General features: G+C 42.9%; 2 protein-coding genes, 1 long non-coding RNA gene and 1 other non-coding gene across 12 annotated transcripts in view; 2 read left to right on the forward strand and 2 right to left on the reverse strand.

Moving 5' to 3' along the window:
- The window catches only part of cfap99 (cilia and flagella associated protein 99), a 62,488-nt gene extending 60,997 nt beyond the window's left edge, over positions 1-1,491 (forward strand). For all 8 annotated transcript variants that reach the window (XM_088638111.1, XM_088638138.1, XM_088638117.1 and 5 more), the window contains one exon: positions 1,263-1,491. In XM_088638111.1, coding sequence (XP_088494237.1) covers positions 1,263-1,382 — 120 coding nt within the window. In that variant the 3' untranslated portion in view covers positions 1,383-1,491. The remainder of the gene's footprint in view (positions 1-1,262) is intronic.
- Positions 1,492-5,578, reverse strand: LOC148678830 (uncharacterized). Its single transcript, XR_015939941.1, has 2 exons — positions 4,173-5,578; positions 1,492-3,098 (listed from the first exon to the last, which is right to left on the reverse strand). It is a non-coding gene; the product is annotated as an uncharacterized LOC148678830 (long non-coding RNA).
- Positions 5,579-5,713: 135 nt separating this feature from the next.
- Positions 5,714-20,394, forward strand: rnf4 (ring finger protein 4). 2 transcript variants are annotated; one of them, XM_088638183.1, is made up of 8 exons: positions 5,714-5,950; positions 9,373-9,524; positions 14,206-14,329; positions 14,944-15,020; positions 15,642-15,654; positions 16,317-16,446; positions 17,331-17,382; positions 17,467-20,394. In XM_088638183.1, the coding sequence occupies exons 2-8, from the start codon at positions 9,468-9,470 to the stop codon at positions 17,614-17,616; spliced, it is 603 nt and encodes a 200-aa protein (XP_088494309.1). In that variant the 5' UTR covers positions 5,714-5,950; positions 9,373-9,467; the 3' UTR covers positions 17,617-20,394. The 2 variants fall into 2 exon arrangements, with proteins under 2 accessions (XP_088494309.1, XP_088494310.1); XM_088638184.1 differs by lacking the exon at positions 9,373-9,524.
- A 1,447-nt stretch (positions 20,395-21,841) lies between these two features.
- LOC148678832 (5S ribosomal RNA) lies at positions 21,842-21,960 on the reverse strand. The gene has a single exon (XR_015940530.1). It is a non-coding gene; the product is annotated as a 5S ribosomal RNA (ribosomal RNA).
- Positions 21,961-22,243: the final 283 nt, after the last annotated feature.

The following is a 22,243-nucleotide window of genomic DNA, read 5'->3' on the forward strand; positions in this document are numbered from 1 at the left end:
AGTAACTGGAAGGTATTAAACAAGGGGTGTGAAGGATCGTCACAGATGGATTTTGCTTTCCGTAAAACACGTGTATGACAGATGGAGCAGAGGGCTGGAAGATCAGTCCCAGTGACCTCCTGACATATTTTCACCAGGCTGCCCAGTTTGTTCTTGCCTCTCAGATTCAGGCAGCCAAACCAGCAGATCAGGGTAAAAGTTAGAACAGATTCAATGAAGGACCCCCAAAACAAAACCAACAATGAATTAATCGACCTTAAAATACTTAAGCTTCCTTAAGAAAAAACAGCCGCTGTTGACCCTCATAAGTGTTCATTCTAATTTAACCCGGTGCCGGCCAGTGGGGGGTAGGCTCCCCCTTTCGAGCCTTGGTTCCTCTCAAGGTTTCTTCCTTCTTTAGTCTAGGAAGTTTTTCCTTGCCACTGTCACCTCAGGCTTGCTCTCGGGGGTTCCCAGAAATCTGTAAAGCTGCTTTGTGACAATGTCCAAATGTACAAAGCGCTATACAAATAAACGTTTCTGACGATCAGGTCAGTATTGTCTTCGAAATTAAGCTTGGAGAACAGTCCCCAAGTACTTGTATTGTTCTACTAGCTGTGCTGAATCTCCCCCCATGTACTGTAGGTTAGGGTGGGAGTGTGGGTGTATTTCCTGAAGTCAATTATCACGTCTTTGATCTTGGACACATTAAGCTTGAGGACGTTTTGTTCACACCAGGTGGCAAACTCATCTATGATTGGTTCCTGGCTCGACTCGTTTGCTTGTAGCAGGCTAACAATGACAGATTCGTCAGCAAATTTGATAATGTGTCTTGAGTGTTGATAGCTCTTGCAATCGTTAGTGTATAGGACAAAGAGTGAGGAGGACAATACCCATCTCTGGGGGGACCAAGTAGAGGAATGCTTTTTGTTGGATAAAACATTGTTGACTCTGGGTTCTGTCTGTAAGGAAATCAGTAACCCAGCTGATGAGATTGAGATCAAGACCAAAGTTTGACCATAGCCTAGTTGCCAGTAAGTGAGGTTGGACACACTAAAATGCAGTGTTTTGTGAGTTTGTAAACAAAACCTTAACAGTATTAATACTTAAAAGCAAATGATAGCACTTCCGAAATGTTCCAAATGAAATAATGTTCTTCCATTTGTAAGTGCGTGTGTAGCTCCCACTTGCGCCCTCTGGTGGGTGTCCAGGCCGCTGGGCGGGCTTGGGCCTTGGGGTGGCGTGTCCTGCAGGCTCCTCTGCTCTGTGTCTCCCGAGGGCAGCAGTCGCAGGAGGAGCAGCACTGGCGCGAGCTGGAGCGCAGTCTGGAGAGGCAGGTGCAGCTGGGAGAGCCAGGCCCCGCGCCCCCCCGCCTGCCCCCTTCGCTGAGAGTGGCCACCTAGCGCCCTCTCCAGGACTGAGAGCCTCACGGCACCCAGACTCACCACGGGGACAGCTGCCAGGAAACAAACCGCCTCTTGTAAGCAATAAACAGAAGACGCCTGCTGAAAATGCATTGCTTAAAGCTGTTTATTGGGAATTGTATTCTCATAATTCAATGTTATAGCATTCTAGCTGGCTTTTTGCAAATTTGATGTTCTTTTAACCCATGTATCAATCACCCGCAGCTATAGACACAACAACAGAAGTATCGGTACTGTAGAAACAAGAGGAGGCCAGTCGACAGATCTAGCCCATTCACTAGTTAGTAATTATGGGCTTCAGCAACGTGGCTGGACGGCCTCCTCCACACTCCCACAACCCTTTCTGTTAAGAAGGGCCTCATGTTCTTGGTTTTTAAATGCACTTCCAGGATTGATTCCACTCGTGTTTCACTATTCGCTCCGAAGGTGTCTGCTGGATTGACCCTTTCAGTGCCTTTGAGGATTTTGAATACTTGTAAGAATGTGCAGGTCATTCTCTCAAGCCCTGGAATGTACCTGGCTTCTTTTCTCTGGATTACAGAGCAGCAACGTCTTTGTACTAGTAAGACCTCATTTAGAATAGTGTCTGTGAGTTTAGTCTACACATGATAGAAATGTACAATTTTCACATAAGGAACCAGTAAAGGTTTATTCCCTGCTGAAAAGAGCAGAAAGGAAACACAACGTTTCGGCTGGGGAGCCTTCTTCGGGTATGTAGGCTCCATGGGTGAAACCAAAACATTGTGTTTCCTCTCTTCTCTTTTCAGCTGGAATAAACCTCTTACTTGTTCCTTTGCAGCCTACACATGCCAATGCCTCCACCTACTTGAACTTTCTTAACACAATTTCCTTTGATTTAAATTCAACCCTTTTAATATATGTCCTAATATTTTGTTTGCCTTTTTAAAATTGCTTCACCGCGTGGTCTATAATATGTAAAGGATGTCAACATAAACACCTAAATCTTTTTTTGTAGCATCTTCTAGCTCAGTGTTTCAAGTTTTATATTAATAGTATGTGCTTTGTTTTAATAGTATATGATTTTACTAGGAACAAGTAATAGGTTTATTCTATGCTGAAAAGAGAAATAAGAAAACACAACGTTTCAGCCGTGGAGCCTTCTTCAGGTGTGACTACTTGCATATAAAACCCTGCAAAATTCTTCATTAAATATCATCTGTCAGGTGTTTGCCCAGTCTTTACAGATTAGTGTTTACTAATCATCCCCTTGTGGTACTGTCTGCGAAGCTGACTAATTCACTACACACAGCAGTATCTGGATCATTGGTATAAATGGGGAAGATCAGTGACACTAGCACAGGTCCCTGTTGTACACCGCCTCAGTTTGAGCATTCACTGTTTATCTTTATACTCTCTTCTATATGAACAAATTCTCCATCCAATCACAGATGTTTCCCTGAATCCTATTATCTGTAATTCAACAATAAATATTTTATGAGAAACCTTATCAGGATCCTTCTGAAAATCGAAATACCCCATGTTGTATGCTCTGTGAGAGTCCATTGTCGCTTCTTCAAAGAACTCTAACGAGTTGGTTAAGCAAGATCCACCTTTTCTTAATCCATGTGAACTATTCCCTAGGATGTCATTTCCATATAGCTGATCCTGTACTTTAGTTCCAATTGCTGTTTCCGTAACCTCACACAGGCAAGGCAGTAGACATCAGACATTGGCCTATAATAATAAAAAGGTAACAGTGTAAAACAAAGCAAAGCAATATATTGTTATAACAAAGCAACATTTTGTTACAAAGCAAACTGTGAAATGGGCCCTGTACCCTTAACAAATGTTGACATTTTCTCATGAAGCTCTGCAGAATTGGACTGGCGCACTCTGAGTCAAGTCCCTCTGGGATGGAACAGGATAAGGACTGGACAGTAGAAAGCTGTGCAGCAGGTTCAGGAGTCACAAACCCTGCTGTAGCGTGTTTGTGTGTGGTGTAGAATGTGTGGAGTTAATTCAATCTCAACTTCCTCCTCTAACAAGGGGGTCCTAGCTAAAGGCTGATTCAGAGCTCTATACCGGATAATGGGTGCAAAAACAATATTCACCTTGTTACATAGCCCATTCAAACTACAATCCATCCATGTGTTAATTTCCAGTACCTGCTTTAGGCTTTGAGGTGGAGTCTAACCCTGCTGAAACTGGGTGTAACGTGGGATACACCCTCGAGGGAACACCAGTCTATTATAGGGCATGCCCATGGGGGGGGCTATTCAGAGTTGCCAATTACTCTGGGGGAAAAGGAGCACCCAGAGAAAGTGCTGAAGGACATGGGGAACTCCGCACGGAACCAGCCCAGAACCGGACCTGGGACCCTCGAGGTCAGAGGGAGGTGTATGACACAGGCTGCGTGCTGCTGCACTCCCACAACGGGCCGGGGTGCACAGCAGTCACACAGCTTTTCCAGCACGTCTCGTCTGTGCAGGAGCAGCACTGGCCTCTGCAGGTGTTTCCAATGGACTGTTCCTACTTATTCTCAGCCACTGGCATGTGTAGTCTGCGGGTTTAAAATAAGCAATCGGACATTTGTAATTTAATTGCTCGTGCTCGTGCTTTTTAATGCCCTGAGTCACCGTGTCACCATGTAAGATCTCTTTCTGCATTGGGAGATTTCAGCTTGTGGTAGCATGGCTGAGAGGATCTTTACACACGAACTCCACACCAAACCCTGCTGTTCTGTTACAGTCTTGGTGGGTTCCTGGCTTTATTTCAACTACAGTCTGAGCAACAAAACAAAAACCCTACCTCATACACGAACAAAGACATTATTCCTTTTCATTGGAAACAAAACTAGAAATCTTCCCTCTGTCCACTGCCCTGAAAGCAGACACTTCTCGTGAACACTTCAGCTGTGGCAGTGGCTTCCTCAGATCCAAAGAAGCCGCACCTTGGAGAAAGGAGCATTAATCTTCCAGAAGGTGATTTTATTCTCCCGGTAGGTTTGCGAGGTCAGGAACGGTTGTAGTATGATTTATTCCCTCCATTTTCTAGCCGCCTTGTCCAATCCAGAGTCACGGGGCAGCTGGAGCCTATCCCAGCAAGCAATGGGCACAAGGCAGGGTACATCCTGAATGGGACGCCAGTCCACCGCAGGGCAAACGCCCCCACACACTCACACCAGGGCCAGTTTTTCTAGAAGCCAGTTCACCTACCAGTCCATCTTCATACGGTGGGGAGGGAACCAGAGCTTCCAGAGGAAACTCACACGAACACGAGAAGAACATGCTGTAACGCTACAGGGGTTCAGGGGGGCGCCCTTGCCGCATTAGGTCAGCCCCCCACCGTCGGGGGCTCGAACCCGGGACTCCCGCGTCACTCAGCAGGGACCCAGCCCGGTGAGCCAAAGAGAGATCTCTCTCCAGCCCAGTAGCTGTAGTCCTGCTATCACAGGGAAGGGCAGCGACGTCACCTGCTCTGGTAAGCCGGCTCTTACACAGTACCTGTCGGCCGTAAGCGTTACAATGCAAACGCCTTGCGGATGGCTCTCCAGGAATCGATCACGGAGCCCCAGCGCCACTGTGCAGCCCCTTGAGTTATTCCCATTGTCACTGCCTCCATTACTCCAGACATCCCAGAGTTCCTTCAGGAAGCACGTGGAGTGCCAGTCCATCACAGGGCAGACACACATGGCACAGAGACCCCAATTGCCTTAACTGGGTGCAGCTCTGCCCTGCGATGATTCCACCATGGCTACTGGAAGGGGACACAGCGCCCCCCCCCATGACAGTGGTGAACCCCAGCTGCCTGCTGTGGGAGAGTTCTACACCATCTGGGTTTCAGGGGGGCGACGTCTATCGTCACACGAACAATAATAAAAAATCTAAAACAGCCGCGGCTGCTTATGTACGCCTTTCTGCGTCATTTTACAAAAGGCTATTCATTCTAACGGATGTTTTTACTATTCGTTACCATTATCTCGTAACCCAGTCAGCGAATTCAGTCTTTCCAGTTATACTCCTCCTTGATTTCCTTTCCCTCGTAGCATGCTCGTTAGTGTCCTAAGCTTTTGCGAGTTTAAAGCAGGTGTTCGGTCCGTACAGATGTTTTAACCATATAACCGAAACCGCGCTCAGGTGAAAGTTTTCCTCGCTGCCTTTTTTTTTTCCAATTTACCTACTCCAGCGGACGTCATTAAGAAGCCTTAAGCAACTACATCGCGTCACTCATTTCCTGTTGTGAAAACTACAAATACCAGAGTGCGCCCGGATGTACGTCATATTCCCTTGAACAAAGCTCCCGCCTACCGATTGGCTCGTTACTCTCTGCCTGACCAATCACAGCGCCGCCTGGGTTAACGGATCTGCTGCCGAGGTTACTTCCGGCTCGAGGAGGAGCTGGATGATCGGAGTGGAGAAAAGAAATTGAAGGGGATTTTGGTTTATTTTTCCTCATTGCATTTGTAGTAATTCTTATTGTTTCATTTCCTTCATATTTAAGGTGCGCTTCGCCAGATAGAAGCGTTGCAGTAAAGCTGTCGATAACCCTGATTTCTTCCTGACTGCTGCTGTCCGAGTATTTTCGTGGTAGGTTTCGGTTATTTGGCTAGTTTTTTTAATCGGCTTTTGTTAATTTTACCACACACCATAGCCCTGGCTTTAGTGCTAATATGGGTAATATGGTAATATGGATAGTATTTACAGCTAAAATAATTGTTATAATGCCGTTAAAAGCATTTTGAGCACCATTTCATGTTGGAGGTTATGTAACAGTACAGCGGAGTTGGTGTACCAACACCTATTTCAGAAACTCCACTACAAAGCATCAGAATCTAATTATTTAATCCACGATGGTATAAAGCACTTTGCTGTTGTCACCCATTCATTTTCTCGACCATTTTGATCATTTCTCGAGCTCTGATTTGTGTCTTTATCGGTCCTTAACAAGAGAGGATTGCTGCTGCTGTTAAACAGAAGTTGAAGAGCTTTAGTAATCTCTGCGAATTGCTGCCAACCGGATCGAAGGCCTCAGTGGGCATTAGTCATATAGATGCCATATTTGTTTTCGAATCCCGTGTATTATCTAACTATTTTGTCTAATAAAAGATACAAGATCTGTATTTAAGGGAGATATGCGTTAGTTAGGAGCTTTATATCAAGAAAGCGGTATTCTTTCGGTTTGGACTAGTCAGATTACATAGTCTGTTTTAAAATGTGGTGTTGGCACAGGTGTTAATGCCTCTTGTATTGCGATTTAACTTCCACGTTAGCTGAACGTCTCTCGTTAGCGCCAGCAGCATATCACCCTGCAGCTCCCAGCTGGCAGCCCACTGAAGCTCAGCAGGTGTGAGCCTGGCCAGTACCTGGATGAGAGACCTCCTGGGAAAAACTAAGGTTAATTAATAATAATAGTTCCTTACACTTATATAGTGCTTTTCTGGACACTCCACTCAAAGCGCTTTACAGGTAATGGGGACTCCCCTCCACCACCACCAATGTGCAGCCCCACCTGGATGATGCGACGGCAGCCATAGTGCGCCAGAACGCTCCCCACACACCAGCTCTCAGTGGGGAGGAGAGCAGAGCTTGCTGCTTGAAGAGGTGTTAGTGGGGCCAGCAGGAGGTGCTCACCCTGCGGTCCATGTGGGTCCTAATGCCCCAGTATAGTGACGGGGACACTATACGCTAAAAAGGCGCCGTCCTTCGGATGAGATGTAAATCCGAGGTCCTGACTCTCTATGGTCATTAAAAATCCCAGGGCGTTTCTCAAAAAGAGTAGGGGTGTAACCCTGGTGTCCTGGCCCAATTTCCCATTGGCTCTTACCAATCATGGCCTCCTAGTAGTCCCCATCTATGAACTGGCCAATAGCGGAGTGTACTGGCGCACTATGGCTGCCGTCGTGGATGCTACACAAGTGTCCAAAAAAGGGCTGTGTAAGTGTCAGTGGTTATTGTTAGGTCAGGGGTTCCCAGTCCTGGTCTTGCAGGATCACACATCTGCTGGGTTTTGTTCCAGCCCAGCTCTCAGATGCCTGATTCAACTCTCAATGGGAGTAATAGTAATAGGAGTAGTTTGAACGGTTTCATTGCTTTCCGTTTGACAGCTGCCCTTTAACTACTGCATTTCCTGAGTAAAATTCCTAATTTATGAGAAGGAAAAGAAACCTGAGATTGTGCCAGTGGAGCAGCTTGTTAGTTCTGTTAAGGTGTCAGCTAGGTGATTGACCTCCGCTGGAATGACAACCAGGAGGCGTGCGCACCTCCAGGATCGGGATCCGTTGGCTTACAGTAGGTGGTGTTTTTTAAACCACAGCACCCGCCATGACTGTAGTAGGGTTCCTTCCTCGCTTTGGTTTTTCCAGGTTGGTATGATGGACTAGTTCATCATCACCACTTCGGCAGCAACGCGATTTTCTTTAAAAACATTCTCCCGTCCTAGTGTCTGCTCAGGAACCTGTGAGCTGTGACACGTTCAGGTTTAAGGGTGGTTAAGGGGGTGTGCTGGTGGAAGGCAGTTATGGGCATCGCGGTCTTTAGTTGTACTCATCGTTGCATGAGGTGAGTCAGTCAGGAAATACTTGCTAAAGCTGGGTAAAGCACGTTGTGCTGTTAACCGCTTCTGCAGACTGTGTTCCCCAGTGTCTCACAAGATAGGAGGTAAAAACCGTGAACGACTGAAATATTTGAGGAAACTGCCTGGTAGTTCTGTGGGTGGTGTCTTTTACCTTTTGGGGTTTTAGTTTGTCAAATTGCTGGATTGTAATATTATAATGATAAATTCTTGCTAGTTGTTGGGGGTTATGTTCTTTAAATTCCCCATGAACCACAAATCCATGAAGATATGTTATGGTTTGGTACCTCAACTCCCAACTGTCTTCTTGCCCTTTGCTTGCAATAATGATCGGTCGTTATACTTACTAAATTAATTTGTCCAATATATTCAATATATTAGGATGGGGTTTTCAAAAGACCTAGAAATAAAGCCATAAATGTAACTTAGTTTGCCCAAATAAAATAGTATGCTTTGGGATGCCTAATTCATTGATGTGGTTTCCACCTCCATCAATCAAGCATGATTTGATTTACTTTCTCCTGGAAGAATGGTGCTGCATCTCTCCTGCAGAGTTCCAGAGGCTGATAGACTCTGTCCACTCACGTGATGACTTTGGTGTTTTCATTTATCTGCTATCTGTATCTGAAGCCGACTCATTGATTCATTATTAGTGCCCAACTCTTCGCTCTTGTTAATTTGTCCGGTCAATCCGCATTTATGGACAAGATGTAAGACCAGTCTCTGCCTTTTTTCACCAAGCTTTTCTTTCAGATGGCATTGGTACTCAATACTGTAAATAAACACCTGCTAAAGAAATGCACAGCACTGTATTGTTATAAGAGTGCAGTTAGTGGAGCAGAGAAAAACATGCATGATGTCTGCATGATGTACTGATTGAGCCTGCTGCATTTTGAGGTCTTCATGCACTCTGTGGGCTCGCAGACCCATGCTTATAGTTGAGCTTGTATGTCGAGAGAGGAATACCTTAGGATGGAACGGCATTAGTATTTCCATAACAGACGCCTTTATCCAGTTACAGTGTGTGCAGTATTATTATAAGGGTTATGCTCATGTACACAAGCTGTAAATCTCCTCCAGCTGTTTTCTTCTCATTTTGTTTCTCGCTTGGCTTATGCCTGACCCTGCATCAGTTTGTACAGATACTTCTGCTTGAACCTTTTCAGACGTTGGTTAACTCTGTTAAAATCCAGCCTCCACTTCTTTTTAATGTTTTCCAGTTTGCAATTGTTTTCATTTTCCATTTGCACATAAAACGATGCTGCATTTTACAAAAAAGTGTTAACTTAAAGCATGCCTTTCCATTCCAAACCATTGGATCAAACCATTCCCCTCCATCATCATTTAGCCACCACAAGATGAAACTGCTGCTGGCACCAAATGGTTTGGTATAGAAAGAATGAATGAAGTATTGAAGGCAACTTCTTGTTTCTTTCAGGTTTTAACCTGGTGTTTACCAGTACTCTGCATAGAGCAATGTTCTCCGGGACATATTAGGGAGTCGGCCCTTGGTTTTCAGTCTCCGCAGCTTTAATGATACTTGTACCAGATCAGGTTTCACTAATATCTTTCTCAGAAAACATGAGCACAGTAAGTATTTTCTCGCATGCTTTCATTCATTGTGTTGTGAAATTCTGGCTGGTGTTGCTACTTGTTAGTTCAGTTTCCTGCTGATTTTCAGACGCAGTGCTCGTACTGAGGTTCACACTCCGTGTTCTACTGTTCTTACTGCATGTACAGAGCTCTGTCTGAAACGTTTCGTGCAAACAGATGTGTTTTGGGCGTTGAGGTTACCTTGTTGTGTTTCACAGTGACGGGCACAGAGGTAAACAAGAAAGAAACACTCTGAAAGTTTATGCCGTGAAGAGGGTTAGTGCCTACGCTGTTCGTCTCTAAAGGAAGCTCTTGAAAGGAAGGGCTGATCATGAGTAGGATAAGTGCCATTTTGATAGGAAGAGTAATGAAATTGTTTAGCCTTGGGTTCAGTGCTTAGCAGTCTAATGAAATATGAACACAAGGTTATGAAAAGAGGGTGTTCAGTTCTCCTAGCCTGTTGGGTTGTTAGCAGGTCTCAGTCCTCCAGCTGTTTCTTGAGAGAAACCGGAAGATCGGCTTCAACCATGTCTGGGTAGCTTGTTCCACACTCCCACCAGCCACCCTTCAGGTTTTGTCTTTAAATGCACTAACGTCGTTTCCACCTGTGACCTGTGCTTGTGCTCCACTGTTGGCTCAGGTCTCTTCCTAGTCTTTTCAATACTGAATGGATTCGCTTTGCCTGTCGGGGTGGAGCATTTCCTTAAGCCTGGGAATGAATCTGGCTGATCTCCTTTAGACTGATATTAGTGCAGCAGGATCTTTTTTTGTAGTGTGCTAACCAAAATGGGACAGAATATTATATATAGTCTAACACATTGCATTGTAGAATGGGACTTCCCTTGATTTCAGATATTCACTTTTAATTATAGATCCATTTTGGTTCTTTTTACTGCTTCTCCACATCATTTCAAAAGAAATGTTAACAAACACCAACCTTTTCAGTAGCTGCTTCACACTCAGCTTCGCATTTTGTATCTGTAGTTTATATACCTGCATGCTGCACTCTGCACAGACAGTTGTCTAAATTAAGTGTCATCTGCCAAGTGACTGCTCAGTTTTGAATTTTATCTAAATTGCTTGAATTTCATTTACTGCTTCTATGGTGTTTGCTAATCCTCCTGTTTGGGTTTTGTCTGCTTGTCACTTGAGTAATCTACTTCCTCTTCCAGAATTTGGAATTATAACTTATCAGTGATCCTAGTACAGACACCACTACCACTGAGGTATTCCATTTATAACATCACCCCACTTTGTGCATTCACCTCTGATACTCACCTGTCACATGCTGGTCTCGTATGCCACAGAAGTTCATTTTTTTGTGGTAGGACCAAATCTTAAATGGGTTTATATGATATCTACCAGATATGTATCCCATGTTGAGGTAACTGCCAGTAAAATATTTGTAATGTCTGATATTTCCTTGACTCATTTTTAATCATTGGCCTCAAATCTTCAGTGTTCCTGTACCCGTATACTAAAGAGTCATAATGTCCAGAGTCTTTATTTCAGCCTTGTGGTTTGGTGCAGGTTTATTAAAAGAAAACACAATTGTATTAAAACCCTGTATGAATTTTTCCATTCTGCAGCTCTTCATTAATGGTTTCTTTCTCTGTTTTGCCTTTTTTTAAACAAGGGTTGGCTATTTACACTACCCAGGAAAACCAGAATGTGTGAATGTGTACTGTTAGTCATATTTATAAGATCACTTTATTAGCCATTTACAATTTCCTGTATTAGGAATTTGTCTTTTCACAGACCCCAGCTTGCTCTCCATGAGACACAGACAGGGAGAGAAGCCTGGGGTCAGAGCTATTTATACTGCACCCCTGGAGCAGTTGGGGTTAAGGGCCTTGCTCAGGGGCCCAACGGAGTAGGATTCCTCTGCTGGCTGTGGGATGTGAACTGGCAACATTCCAGCCACAGTTCACTGTTGCAAAGGCAGGGGTCAGGGCCTGCTTTTCTATCCTTTCCCTCACTGATAACACAGGCCATTGGATTAGAGGATTAGATGAACACGAGAATTTGCAGCACTCATTTTGTTGGTGAATAAATCTAGGAAACAGTCAAAACGCTGTGTGCTATCATTGGCTGAAAAGATCTATTTATATTAGAGATTAAATTCAAATGCAACTGTAATGTGTGCATTACACAGAGCATCAAATCTACCTTAAAAAGGAACAATTCTCAACTTTAGAGTCTGGAGTTGTCCTGCAATATCTTTGCTTTACACTTTACTGCACAAATACGTTATCTATTCCTTTTTGTGCTTGGTTTTGTAGCTGCTTGTCTATATAAATGAGAAAAGTTCCAGCTGGGACTTTGAATTGCCTGCTGCTCCTGTGGCTGAGTAATTCCTGTATGCATACATCATAACCTTACTGCGCCTTTCTCATAAGCAGAACTCATTTGTGCTTATATATTATATATTTCTCTAGTGTTACTGGGTACAGCTGAACGAGTAAGCATTCCAATACACTTGTTGTATATGGCAAATACAGATATAGATGGATACTTTATTGATCCCATGAGGGAAATTGCAGTGCAACAGCAGCTTAACACAGACAATACAGCCACAGTGTAACGAATGATACAATAATAATAATACAATACATACAATACAATCAGTACAGTGAGAAGTGCACTCTTGCGGAAATCTTGAAACCTAACTGAGAGTGTGGATTTTCTACACATCTCAGCCATTGAACTCTGTAACTCTTTCAAAGTTGTCATTGGCATCATTTAGAAACGTAAAGATTTTTTGTACCCTGTTCCTGATCTGTGCTTTTCAATGAATTTAGCTCTAACTGGCTTTGAAAGCTCTGAGTCTTTATTTGAAATTCTGCAAGGAGCCCCTCCAAGGTGTTTTTCTCATGACATCAGCTGGACCACGATTGTACACAGAACCCGCTCAACTAACTGTGGTTTTTAAAGTCATTTTGTGCACCTAAATTTCAATTTTCCTTTGAAAAGATTTACTTAAGTAACCGTGTTTTGTTTTCCATTTTCTTTCAGGTTACATATGCATTTCTTTGGTTTTGGTTTGAATGTGTGCAGTGGGTTGTGCATATAACAGATATTGCTGTAATTGCTACTTCAAAATGCCATGACAGTGAACTTTAAAGCTCAAATTTTGTAAAAACTGTGCAACGGTTTGAATACTTATACAGTTCTATATACACAATATACAATATTCAAATATGGATTAAGAGTAAATAATGTCAGTCTGAATGTGGTGATGGTTGGATTGAAAAAGAGATTACGTTTCCTTATTCTAGTATTAGTTAATATATAGCTGAGTACAAAGGTAAAAACAGGGGCCACAAAGAAAAGTGTATTATTTATTTCACAATACTTAGCGAAATAAATTAGAATGTTGCAGAATTAGTGCAGTGGTTGATCGCCTGAAATCTAAGCCTTTATTAGTATTTGTCTGCATAGATTGTGGGGCTGAGCAGCAAATGATCAGAAGTCTTTTTGGAAAGGGTTGTCTTAAAGGGCTACAGCCCTGACTGCTGGTTCCCGTCGCTCAGGGGCTTCTGCAGTGTTGGGTGCACTCAACCCTTGGAAGGCAAGGTCAATAGATAATCAATTCAATTCAAGATGCTTTATCGGCATGTCCGATGTGTACAGTCAGTGTTGCTTAAGCAAATAAAATCAAAGTAACATGCAACAAAAAAAAATCTGCAGACATTTATAACAAAGACATATCATAAAATATTTACATATACTGTAAACATAATCGCTGCCTAATGGTGCAAAGTCATCACCTTCGTCCCATGTTCAGCCTGGCCATGTTCCTACTGGCAGAAGTGTCACTGTCACCGTCCCCAGAATCTGGTGGATGAGAGGGACATGGACTTGGTTCCCATGTAATGGTCTTTTCGGGCACTAGATCTGGACCCAGTCAGGCATTCTGGGACTTCTGTTAACCAGGCCTGATTTGCTTGAGTCTCTCCTGGAGGACTGGCGCTGCCCTAGTAGGGAGCTCTAGACTGTGGTAGACTTCCTAGGCCTATGGGGCACGCTGTTAGTGGCTGCACATGGTGGCTGACCTCCCCATTGACTGACTGTCCATCTGACCACCGTCTCCGCTCAGATGTTGGAGATCTGCACCCTTCCCAGTTCTCCTGCGACAGTGGTGCAGTGTTGTTTTTGCTCTCTCCGAGAGCTGCTGATTCTGTAGATGTTGGGAAAGTTTTCTGGGCTTTTGCAAAAGAAGATCTTAGTAATCCTAGTTAACACTTGAGTGCTGCTTTTATCATATTGTGATCTTGAATCTCAGGAGTCCACTTCACTTTTTACACACTATCTTGGTCCTTAAAGTTAATTATTAAGCATTCAGTGAAAATTAGTTATTTAAACGTTTAACGTATTGCATCCTTGTTTTCACTTTCTGGTAGCCTAATTTTGTAGGTTAAATAGGACTCATCTTAGTTTGAACCCTGTGAGCAAATATGACCTGATATGTGGGTTGGGATATGTGCTTGGCAAGTGTGTTAAGCCTTGCATATTTAAATATGGCTGGAGAATGACTAATTGCAATTACCCATTGCTTGCAAGGTAGTGTCCAGTTATTTTGTTGATGTCCCTTTGGCACTTTAGAATCTGTAAATGACTATAAAATGTTGTTTATACAGCCCTTTCAAAGCAAACTTTCTTGTCCCACCTATAACAGGCCCAAATAAAGCGTCGCAGTGGTGGGTCTTCCAGAAGACCAAGCAAGAGACGCAGAGTTGCAAATGCACCTCCGGCAATGGAGCCCGAGACCATAGAGGTGCTGGAGAACAATTTGCACTCCAGTAAGTGACCGGGCCACGTCAAATGTTTTACTACATCTGGAAAAAAAAAAATCCATCTGGGTGATGCTCAGCAGTCACTGTGCCCCAAAAGTACAGTGACACAGTAGAGGCAGAATGACGAGACGTCAGTTGAATTAAGGGAGAACTTTAGGAAGGCAAGTTTGTACTATCCATGTGGAATTGAGCCAGGGAACCGGGGATAACACTCTCTCTTTCAAGAACAACATCAAATTGTATATTAACCAGATAGTCCTGATCTCTGACATAAAAAAAACAGCGCCTCCTACAGTGTTCCTTAACATCATAAGCCATTGGGTGTGAAAATCCTGCTCCGAAGGTTAGAGCGCCACCTACTGGTCCACTAACACCCTGCGGCAGCAGCCTGGATTTCCCTTGAGGTCTCCCTTTCAATAGTAATACTGACCCGGCTCAGTCTGGCTTAGCTCTGATGAGATCAGGCTGGGAGGAGGCGATGCAACAGCCAGGGCGGTGCTGCTCTGTTCAGCCCCTGTGGTGTCTGGAGCTCTGCTCGCTGTTGACGTTGCCCCGACTAAATTGTGAGCAGCTGCCTTTCCCTTTGTGTACTGACCGTGTGTGGTGTGTGATGTGTGCAGGCGAGGATGTTGTCGATCTGACCTGCGAAGGCTCTGAGCCCGCTGTCGTTGACCTCACTAGCAATGACTCAGTGGTGGTAAGTCATACTGTTCTTCTTTGGCTCAGTCTTGATTCTTAGTCTCCGCTATTTCCACTAGTTGTCAAAAGCATTTTGTACTTTTGAAAAATCAAGTAATTAATATCTTGTTTTAATGTCCAGTAGAGTGCTTATTATCAAGTTTAGTCATCTTATATTCTGGCACTGAAGTGGTAACTTGGGAACTGGTTTTGTTTCCTTTGAGAGCTGCTGGTTCTGTAGATGGTGGGAATCTTTTCAGGGCTTTTGTAAATGAAGATTGTAGTAATACTAGTCGATTATGCATGAGTTTTAAATTATAATTGTATGGGCAGGTACATGAGTTAGTTTTTCATACTGTTGTACTTTCAAAATATGGTTTAATGGCATGGAAAGTATTTTAATACAGTTTTTGTACAGTTATTTGTCCCACAGATTCAATGTCTGTTGTGTTTCACAATTTCTATCATGTTTATTGACTGTATTTTGTAATCATATAGCCAGTTCCAGTATTTTATAGCTTGCTAGTAAAAGCACAGAAGAGAACTATTTTTTCCCCTGTATATATTTCTCAATCATTGAGATGTCCTGAAATATAACGATGTTCTTTTTTTTTTCTTGTCTCTGTATCGCATCGTCCAGATTGTAGATGAAGGTAGGTTCCTGCTCCTGCTAAGTAGTGGCTTGATTCAGTGAAATCACAAACTGATACAGCTGTGTTGCTCCTTCTTGCGTATCGAAAGGAATGACTGAAGAGGTTCCAGTGGGGAGCTGTCCTCATGCGTTTTGCAGTAAGAACAAATACAGGTTAATTCCAGGCTGAAAAGCAGAAAGAAGAAACAACACCATGCATGTCGCACACCAGTAGAGAAAGCTCTACAGCTGATGTGTTTTTATTCTTTTTCTTTTTAGCTTGGAATTAACCTTTACTTGTTCCTATCAGAATGAAGAGATGTTTTTGGAATATCTGGGCTTAAACCAGTTGAATTCATCAGTCAGCTCTTTAAGCTCCTTAAAAGTAGTCAAGCACTTGATCCTATTGCTGTAAGACAAGTCTGTAGCAGCTCCGGCTCTCAACACTTCCTCTGTCCCCCTGCCCAGTTCTGTCTGTTTTCCCTGTGATCCCCTTTTCCAGTAAGTATAAGACCCCTCTTCCTTGCCGATCTTCTCTTTTGGCTTCTGGGTGTCCTGCGTGGGCCGGGCTCCGTGGTCCCTGTTTGTGCGGTAGAGGGGTGGCTCTGGGCGTGGTGCTAGTGGAAGGGTTTTGCTCCGGCGGTCTGGGCTTGCCGGCCTCACGGACTGCTGTGCTGTTGCCAGGTCTGCAGGCCCACCGGGAAGCGAGCGGCGAGAGCTACGTCCTCAGCAGCGACGAGGAGGAGGTGGAGGACAGCGGCATGATGCCAACACCGGCCTTCCTCTCCTCCCTGGAGAGCAGCAACAAGGCCAGGTACGATGAGCACGCAGCACCGCAGCGACAGGGAAGAGCGGGCCGCGTCTGTATTTTCACTTGTTTGGATCTCCTGCATGACGTTGTGAACGGTTGCAATAGCAGGGAAAGAAGGGGAAATAGATTAGAGAAGGCAGAGCCATGTTGGCTGCATTAGTAGATACGATACAGATGACCATTTTTTGTGAGACAATTAGTTGACATGTAGAGTTCCTAAAGTTGGTGCCATAAGACATAGTCCTGGTGCAGGATTGCTGAGGTTCAGCTGGCTTTATAAGTCTCTTTTAATCACCAACACCTTAAGAGCTGTGAAGGGCTGTTAAACTGGTCCAGTTAAGCCAAAGATTGATGGAACTGGGTGTTGAACAGCTGAGCTGGAATATAAGGCCTGCACACACAGCTGCCCTCCAGAACTTGGACTGAGCCTTAGGAGCAGATTTTCAGATTCTGTGTTAACCAAAGATACATGTGCACAATGAAAGAATTGGGGATGCTGGGTTTTATGTATTTGTATCTTTGCATATGTGACCAGTACAGCTGTCCTCCGAATTCAAAACCTCTTCAGCGGAAGTGATGAAGCAGGAGAGATGTGATGGGCAATGCAGAGAAAAACAGGCGCACAGATTTTGAATTGAGCCTCTGAGACAGAGAAGCTTGGAAAACAGGTCTCAGGCCAGGCTTTGTCCCAGCACCGCGAGTAAGCGAAACCGCGGCTGAGGAGAAGGGGAGCTTCTGTATCTGAGCAAGAAGAACTTCTTCTTTAATGTTTCTGCTACGTATATTATATTGTCTGTCCCTGTTAATCTGGGTAAACCATTTTTCTTAAGTGGTAGAGTCTAACCGCGTCCTTCACGGGTTTTCTTCTTGTGTTCTTGTGTTCACAGAGCTACCCCAGGAACGATTAGTTGCCCCATCTGCTTAGACACCTATGGAGAGGTAAGAACGGGAAAGATCAACTAAGCGCTGCTTAAAATGCCGCTTACAAAATGCGGGAACGAGTGTTCTTCTTTCCTTCCGCAGATAGTCGGGAGTGGAAGGCTCGTTGTCTCCACGAAATGCGGACACCTGTTCTGCAGCCAGTGCATCCGAGACTGTCTCCGCAAAGCAAGCAAGTGTCCGACCTGCAGGAAGAAACTCAACTACAAACAGTACCATCCCATTTACATCTGACTGCATCTCGCCCCGTGTGTTTGTAATTGGCTCAAGTTAAAGAAAGGGCAGTGACGAAGGAAGGCTTTAGAATTTATTTTTGAATTAAGACACTTCCATTTCCATCGTGCTTTTACATGTTTCTCACACTGTGGGTCTTCAGAGGTGCGGTTTCTTGGAGGATCTATGCAATTCCACTTGGCTATTAACCACTCCAGAGCAGTGAGTGTCTCTCTAGGTACAGCAGAATTTGAGCGTCTGATATTTACTTCCATCTCAATTGAATTCAGGACTTACAGTAATGTTTGATCATAATCTTTCTCTGTGAAAAAGGATACACTACAGGGGAAATGCTCTAGTTTGGAAATTAAAATGTTTCTGTTCCCTTTTTATAGTGATGGAAGATCTTCAACTTGTTCAACAAACTTGTTATATACAGTTTTTGTTAAGGGTACCTCGCTGAAAGTTGTTTGTAAAGGAAGAATGAAATCTCTCTTAAATGCTCAGGAAATTCTACTGGAGCCTTGCAACTCCAAAAGAACAGTCAGTAGTCTTTCGAAAGAACTGTTAGCATTCCACAGGCAAGATAATAGGTGCTCTCTGGTCACCCTTAAAACAAAATGTGATCTTGTTTGATGCAGCATAGCGACACAGTTGCACCTTTCCTTGTGGGTGAGTGAATCGGTTGAACTTCCCTTGTGTTGCAAAACCCTTACCTCTCACTGTAATGTATATATGTATAGTATTGTATATATTTTGTCTGTTAAGTTAAAATGAACCGAAATATATCCTTAGCAGTCTTAATATTTTAACAAGCTAATTATGATCTTGCAAGAATCATACTTCTATGTTGTGACAGGGTTTGTGACGATCTCTTACAGTAAGGTAATGAAAATCCTACATTCCTACGATGACCCTTGTACCAGATCACTTTGGCGTAGTGTCAGCCTGAGCTCTCTTTTTTTTTTCAGCTTTGTTTCCATTGTTGTGTGATTAAAGTTGTACACTTTCCAAGATTGTTCCTGTACACTTACCTCTGGTGTCAGTTTCTATCCTCTGACTCATTACATTAATTTCTTTTCACACTGTTATTTTTTCCTCTAGAGGTTTGCCCTAACAGAGGAGAGACATTTAATTGCTTTCTGCTCTAATTCTGAATTAATATAAATAATGAGGTGAAGTCAGTAAGCAAAGTGAATGTATGAGTGTTCCACCAGCTGTTTTGCAAAGCTTCACCTGTCTAATGGTAATGAGGGGCCTCCCACTGAAATGACACTGGACGTTCCTGTGCTGTTCCTGCACTAAACCTTGAACTTCAGAGTTATCGCTGGCATTTGGACCTTAGACCAATTTCCTGCACTTTGTCTGCTGCCCTGAAGACTAAGGCAGCAATCCCAAAATTGACCTTACACGTCTCTTGTGAAACATGCGCTGTGTTGCAGAGAAAGGTCAGATTTAATGTTTGAAAACATACTTGTATGCTGTTTCGCAGAGAGTTCAAAAAACAAAATAAAGCACAGTGGTTTTTAGGCTTAGGGTTTTAACTTCCATAATATCTTTTCTTGTCACATTTGTTCCTCTTAGAATGTTAAAATGCATATGTACTTGTAAAAATAATGTCGGCATACTTATCAAATGCTTAATTAGAGCATTATACACTTTTTATTTTAAAGGGTTGTTTACTCCTGAAGTATTTTGGCAAAGAATCCCTGCAGTTTGACAGATTGTGGTTTTACTTGAATCTGTGGTTTTCACACTTATTTCTGAACAGTTGAATTCTTATGGTTACAAGAATGGTTATGCCAGGCTCACTCCCACCAGTATTCTGTATCACCTGTGGCGGGAATGGTGCGATTGTCCCTGCAGGTGATACTGGTTTCCTTGGCAGTCGGCCCTGAGTGACAGATGGGTGGAGGTGTGGCCAGCAACTGTGGCGCTCAAACAAGAGCGAGCCTGACATGTCACAAATGGAAAAGGCTAAGTAGGAAATCGAGCTCACTTGGTATCTACTCACCTCAGTTTGTTGAAGTCCAGGAGTCTGCTTTAATAGCGTAGCATCCTTTCTGAAATGTCTGGTCTCAATGAGATGGTTACAGACATTTGGGATTGGATTTTTTTTCCTCAGCAAGCAGTACTTAGAAATGGATGTCCAATAAATAAGTCAATTTGTGTAACATTGTGCTGTTCATTCTTTGTGTACTTTCATCCTTAAAGTGTTAAAACCAAACACTGTTCAACTCCTTATTTGCCAAAACAGTTTCTTAGTTTTCAATTGCTTTTGTGAGTTTTCAGAAAAATAAAGCTCTTGCTCTTAAGTAAATTGGTATTAAGACTGATAAAGGATTTTGTTGTGACAATTCCCAGCTGTGTGAAATTGTTCTGTAGTGGCCTGGTGCCTACTGGATTGTTGAATAGTTTAAGAACCATTTAGACTAGCCAATTACAGGATTCACTTTTTCAAAGCTGTTATATTAGGTGTTGGTGGTGCAGTAGTAATACTAATTTTAGAATTAAAAGTATTTTTCATTAAATGCCAGCTTCTGTTTTTTATCCATTGTATTCTTAATGCTCATTTGTAACTTATGAATGTTACTCTTGGGAGTTATGACAACATTGTAGGAAATCTTCCATATTATCCTATTATACTTGAAAACAATGAAATAGCTTTTATTGTATCAACATGCAAAATTTCATATGCACTTTTTTTCTTAAAGTGTGCTGTATGGTTACACAGGTTATAAATAACTTTGTTTTGTATAATCTTCTAATCCGTTGAATAAATTCAAGTGAGTAATATAACAGATTGCTTGGGATCTCCTTTTAGGGATTACTTAAGCATGTAGATTCCTAATCTGTGTATAGGTGTGAAAGTCATTAAGTGTTAGTTTAGTATTTACTTACAAAACACCAGTTTCTTGTTTTCATGTGACTCCATTGCTGCTTTTTAATTTCTTTTGGGAGTGTTTTTTTTATTGGTGTAAATGCACTGAAATGAACAAGTGTACTTTGTACAACAATACTTATTTGTTGTCAATAAAAAAAAAAGTTTCCTATTAAATATGCCATGTAAAAAGATATTGGAGCCAGGATTGGAAAACATGTAAACAATTGATTACACTCATGAACAGCACATTAGAAGGCAATATGGGTCTCATTCCAGAAGGTTTATTATCATCAGTCTTGGAATTATGAAAGAAGTTGTTGTTCAAAGTGAAAAGCCCCAGATACGTCCATCATGGAACTCAAGTGCCAGAATCTGATCCAGATGATTAGAAGTATCACTCTCCCCAAAAGTAAGGATCCACAGGGATCTGCTGAAATGAAATCTTCCTGTATCTGGCTCAAGGTGGAAAATGAAGTTCAGTGTTTTATGGCAAGGGAGAATTGTGTTAAAGTGATTAGATGCTGGAAAGCATGTACAAGGTTAAAACTCCAGAATTTAATTGCACCTTTTGGGATCTGCTTAAGAACCAGTTATTGCAATTGTATGAAGAAAACTACCAGCAACCATGTCACCCCTACAACTCAAATCTGACAACCCACTGGAGCTCAGCAGGTGTGAGCCTGGCCAGTACGTTAATGGGAGACCTCCTGGGAAACACTAAGGTTGCTGCTGGAAGAGGTGCCAGTAGGGGGTGCTCACTCTGGTCTATGTGGGTCCTAATGCCCCAGTGTAGTGATGGGGACACTATACTGTAAAAAAGCACCATCCTTCAGATGAGATGTAAAACTGAGGTCCTGACTCTCTGTGATCATTAAAAATCCCAGGGTGTTTCTTGAATAGAGTAGGGGTGTAAACCCAGAGTCCCCATTACCTGTAAAGTGCTTTGAGTGTCCAGAAAAGAAGTTATTATTATTATTATTATTATTATTAAAGCTTTTGAGGTTGGATTTGTTGCTGGACTAAGGGAAGGCACCCTTTCTGAGAAATGAGAGGAAAAATGACAAAGAACTGGAGATCCCTCGGTCTGTTAGGCGTGCAGTGGATAAAGATGTCAGGCATAAAGTTTCGTACTGTTACCAACTACGTAGACTCCAGTCAGTACTCGTTTCCACTTCAACATCTTTCACGTTCCAGTTCATCAGTTTTTCTGTTGATTGAAGGTACTATAAACTTGTCACATCAAAAAAAGGCAAATCAATCGATTTAGATGTTTTACGATGCACGAAGGGTAACCACACATACATTTCTGATTTCCTAGAAAAGGTTTGTAAATTAGCGACCTCTGCTGGCCGGGAGAGCAAAAGCTTACAGCACCTGGTATTCCCAGGCGGTCTCCCATCCAAGTACTAACCAGGCCCGACCCTGCTTAGCTTCCGAGATCAGACGAGATCGGGCGTGTTCAGGGTGGTGTGGCCGTAAGCGAAAGCAACGGCGCCTGACTCGCTACTTGAAGCTAATGCCCTATAAAAGATGCTATGTGATGCTCTGACATTTTTATGCACTCAGATCCTCATAATTTCTTTACTCATAATTATACAGTTGATATTTAACCGCACATATTGTAGCCACTGATTACTCGTAGTCAACAGATCTGATGCATTTATAATATTCCTTGACTTTTTATTCATTTTTGCATTTGCTTACATTTTCTCTGATTTACTTTTTTTCTGTATAGACTTTCATTTTTAAGTCTTTATTATCCCT

The sequence above is a fragment of the Lepisosteus platostomus genome, chromosome 1 (genome assembly GCF_059453375.1).
Source record: "Lepisosteus platostomus isolate fLepPlt1 chromosome 1, fLepPlt1.hap1, whole genome shotgun sequence".
Classification (NCBI taxonomy): domain Eukaryota; kingdom Metazoa; phylum Chordata; class Actinopteri; order Semionotiformes; family Lepisosteidae; genus Lepisosteus; species Lepisosteus platostomus.

Bases quoted from the DNA above. Each gene is read 5' to 3' on its own strand.
- rnf4 (XM_088638183.1), top strand. From the start codon at position 9,468: ATGATACTTGTACCAGATCAGGTTTCACTAATATCTTTCTCAGAAAAC. The intron at 14,330-14,943 runs GTAAGTGACCGG...TGATGTGTGCAG, and splicing joins GGAGAACAATTTGCACTCCA to GCGAGGATGTTGTCGATCTG. The intron at 17,383-17,466 runs GTAAGAACGGGA...TTCCTTCCGCAG, and splicing joins GCTTAGACACCTATGGAGAG to ATAGTCGGGAGTGGAAGGCT.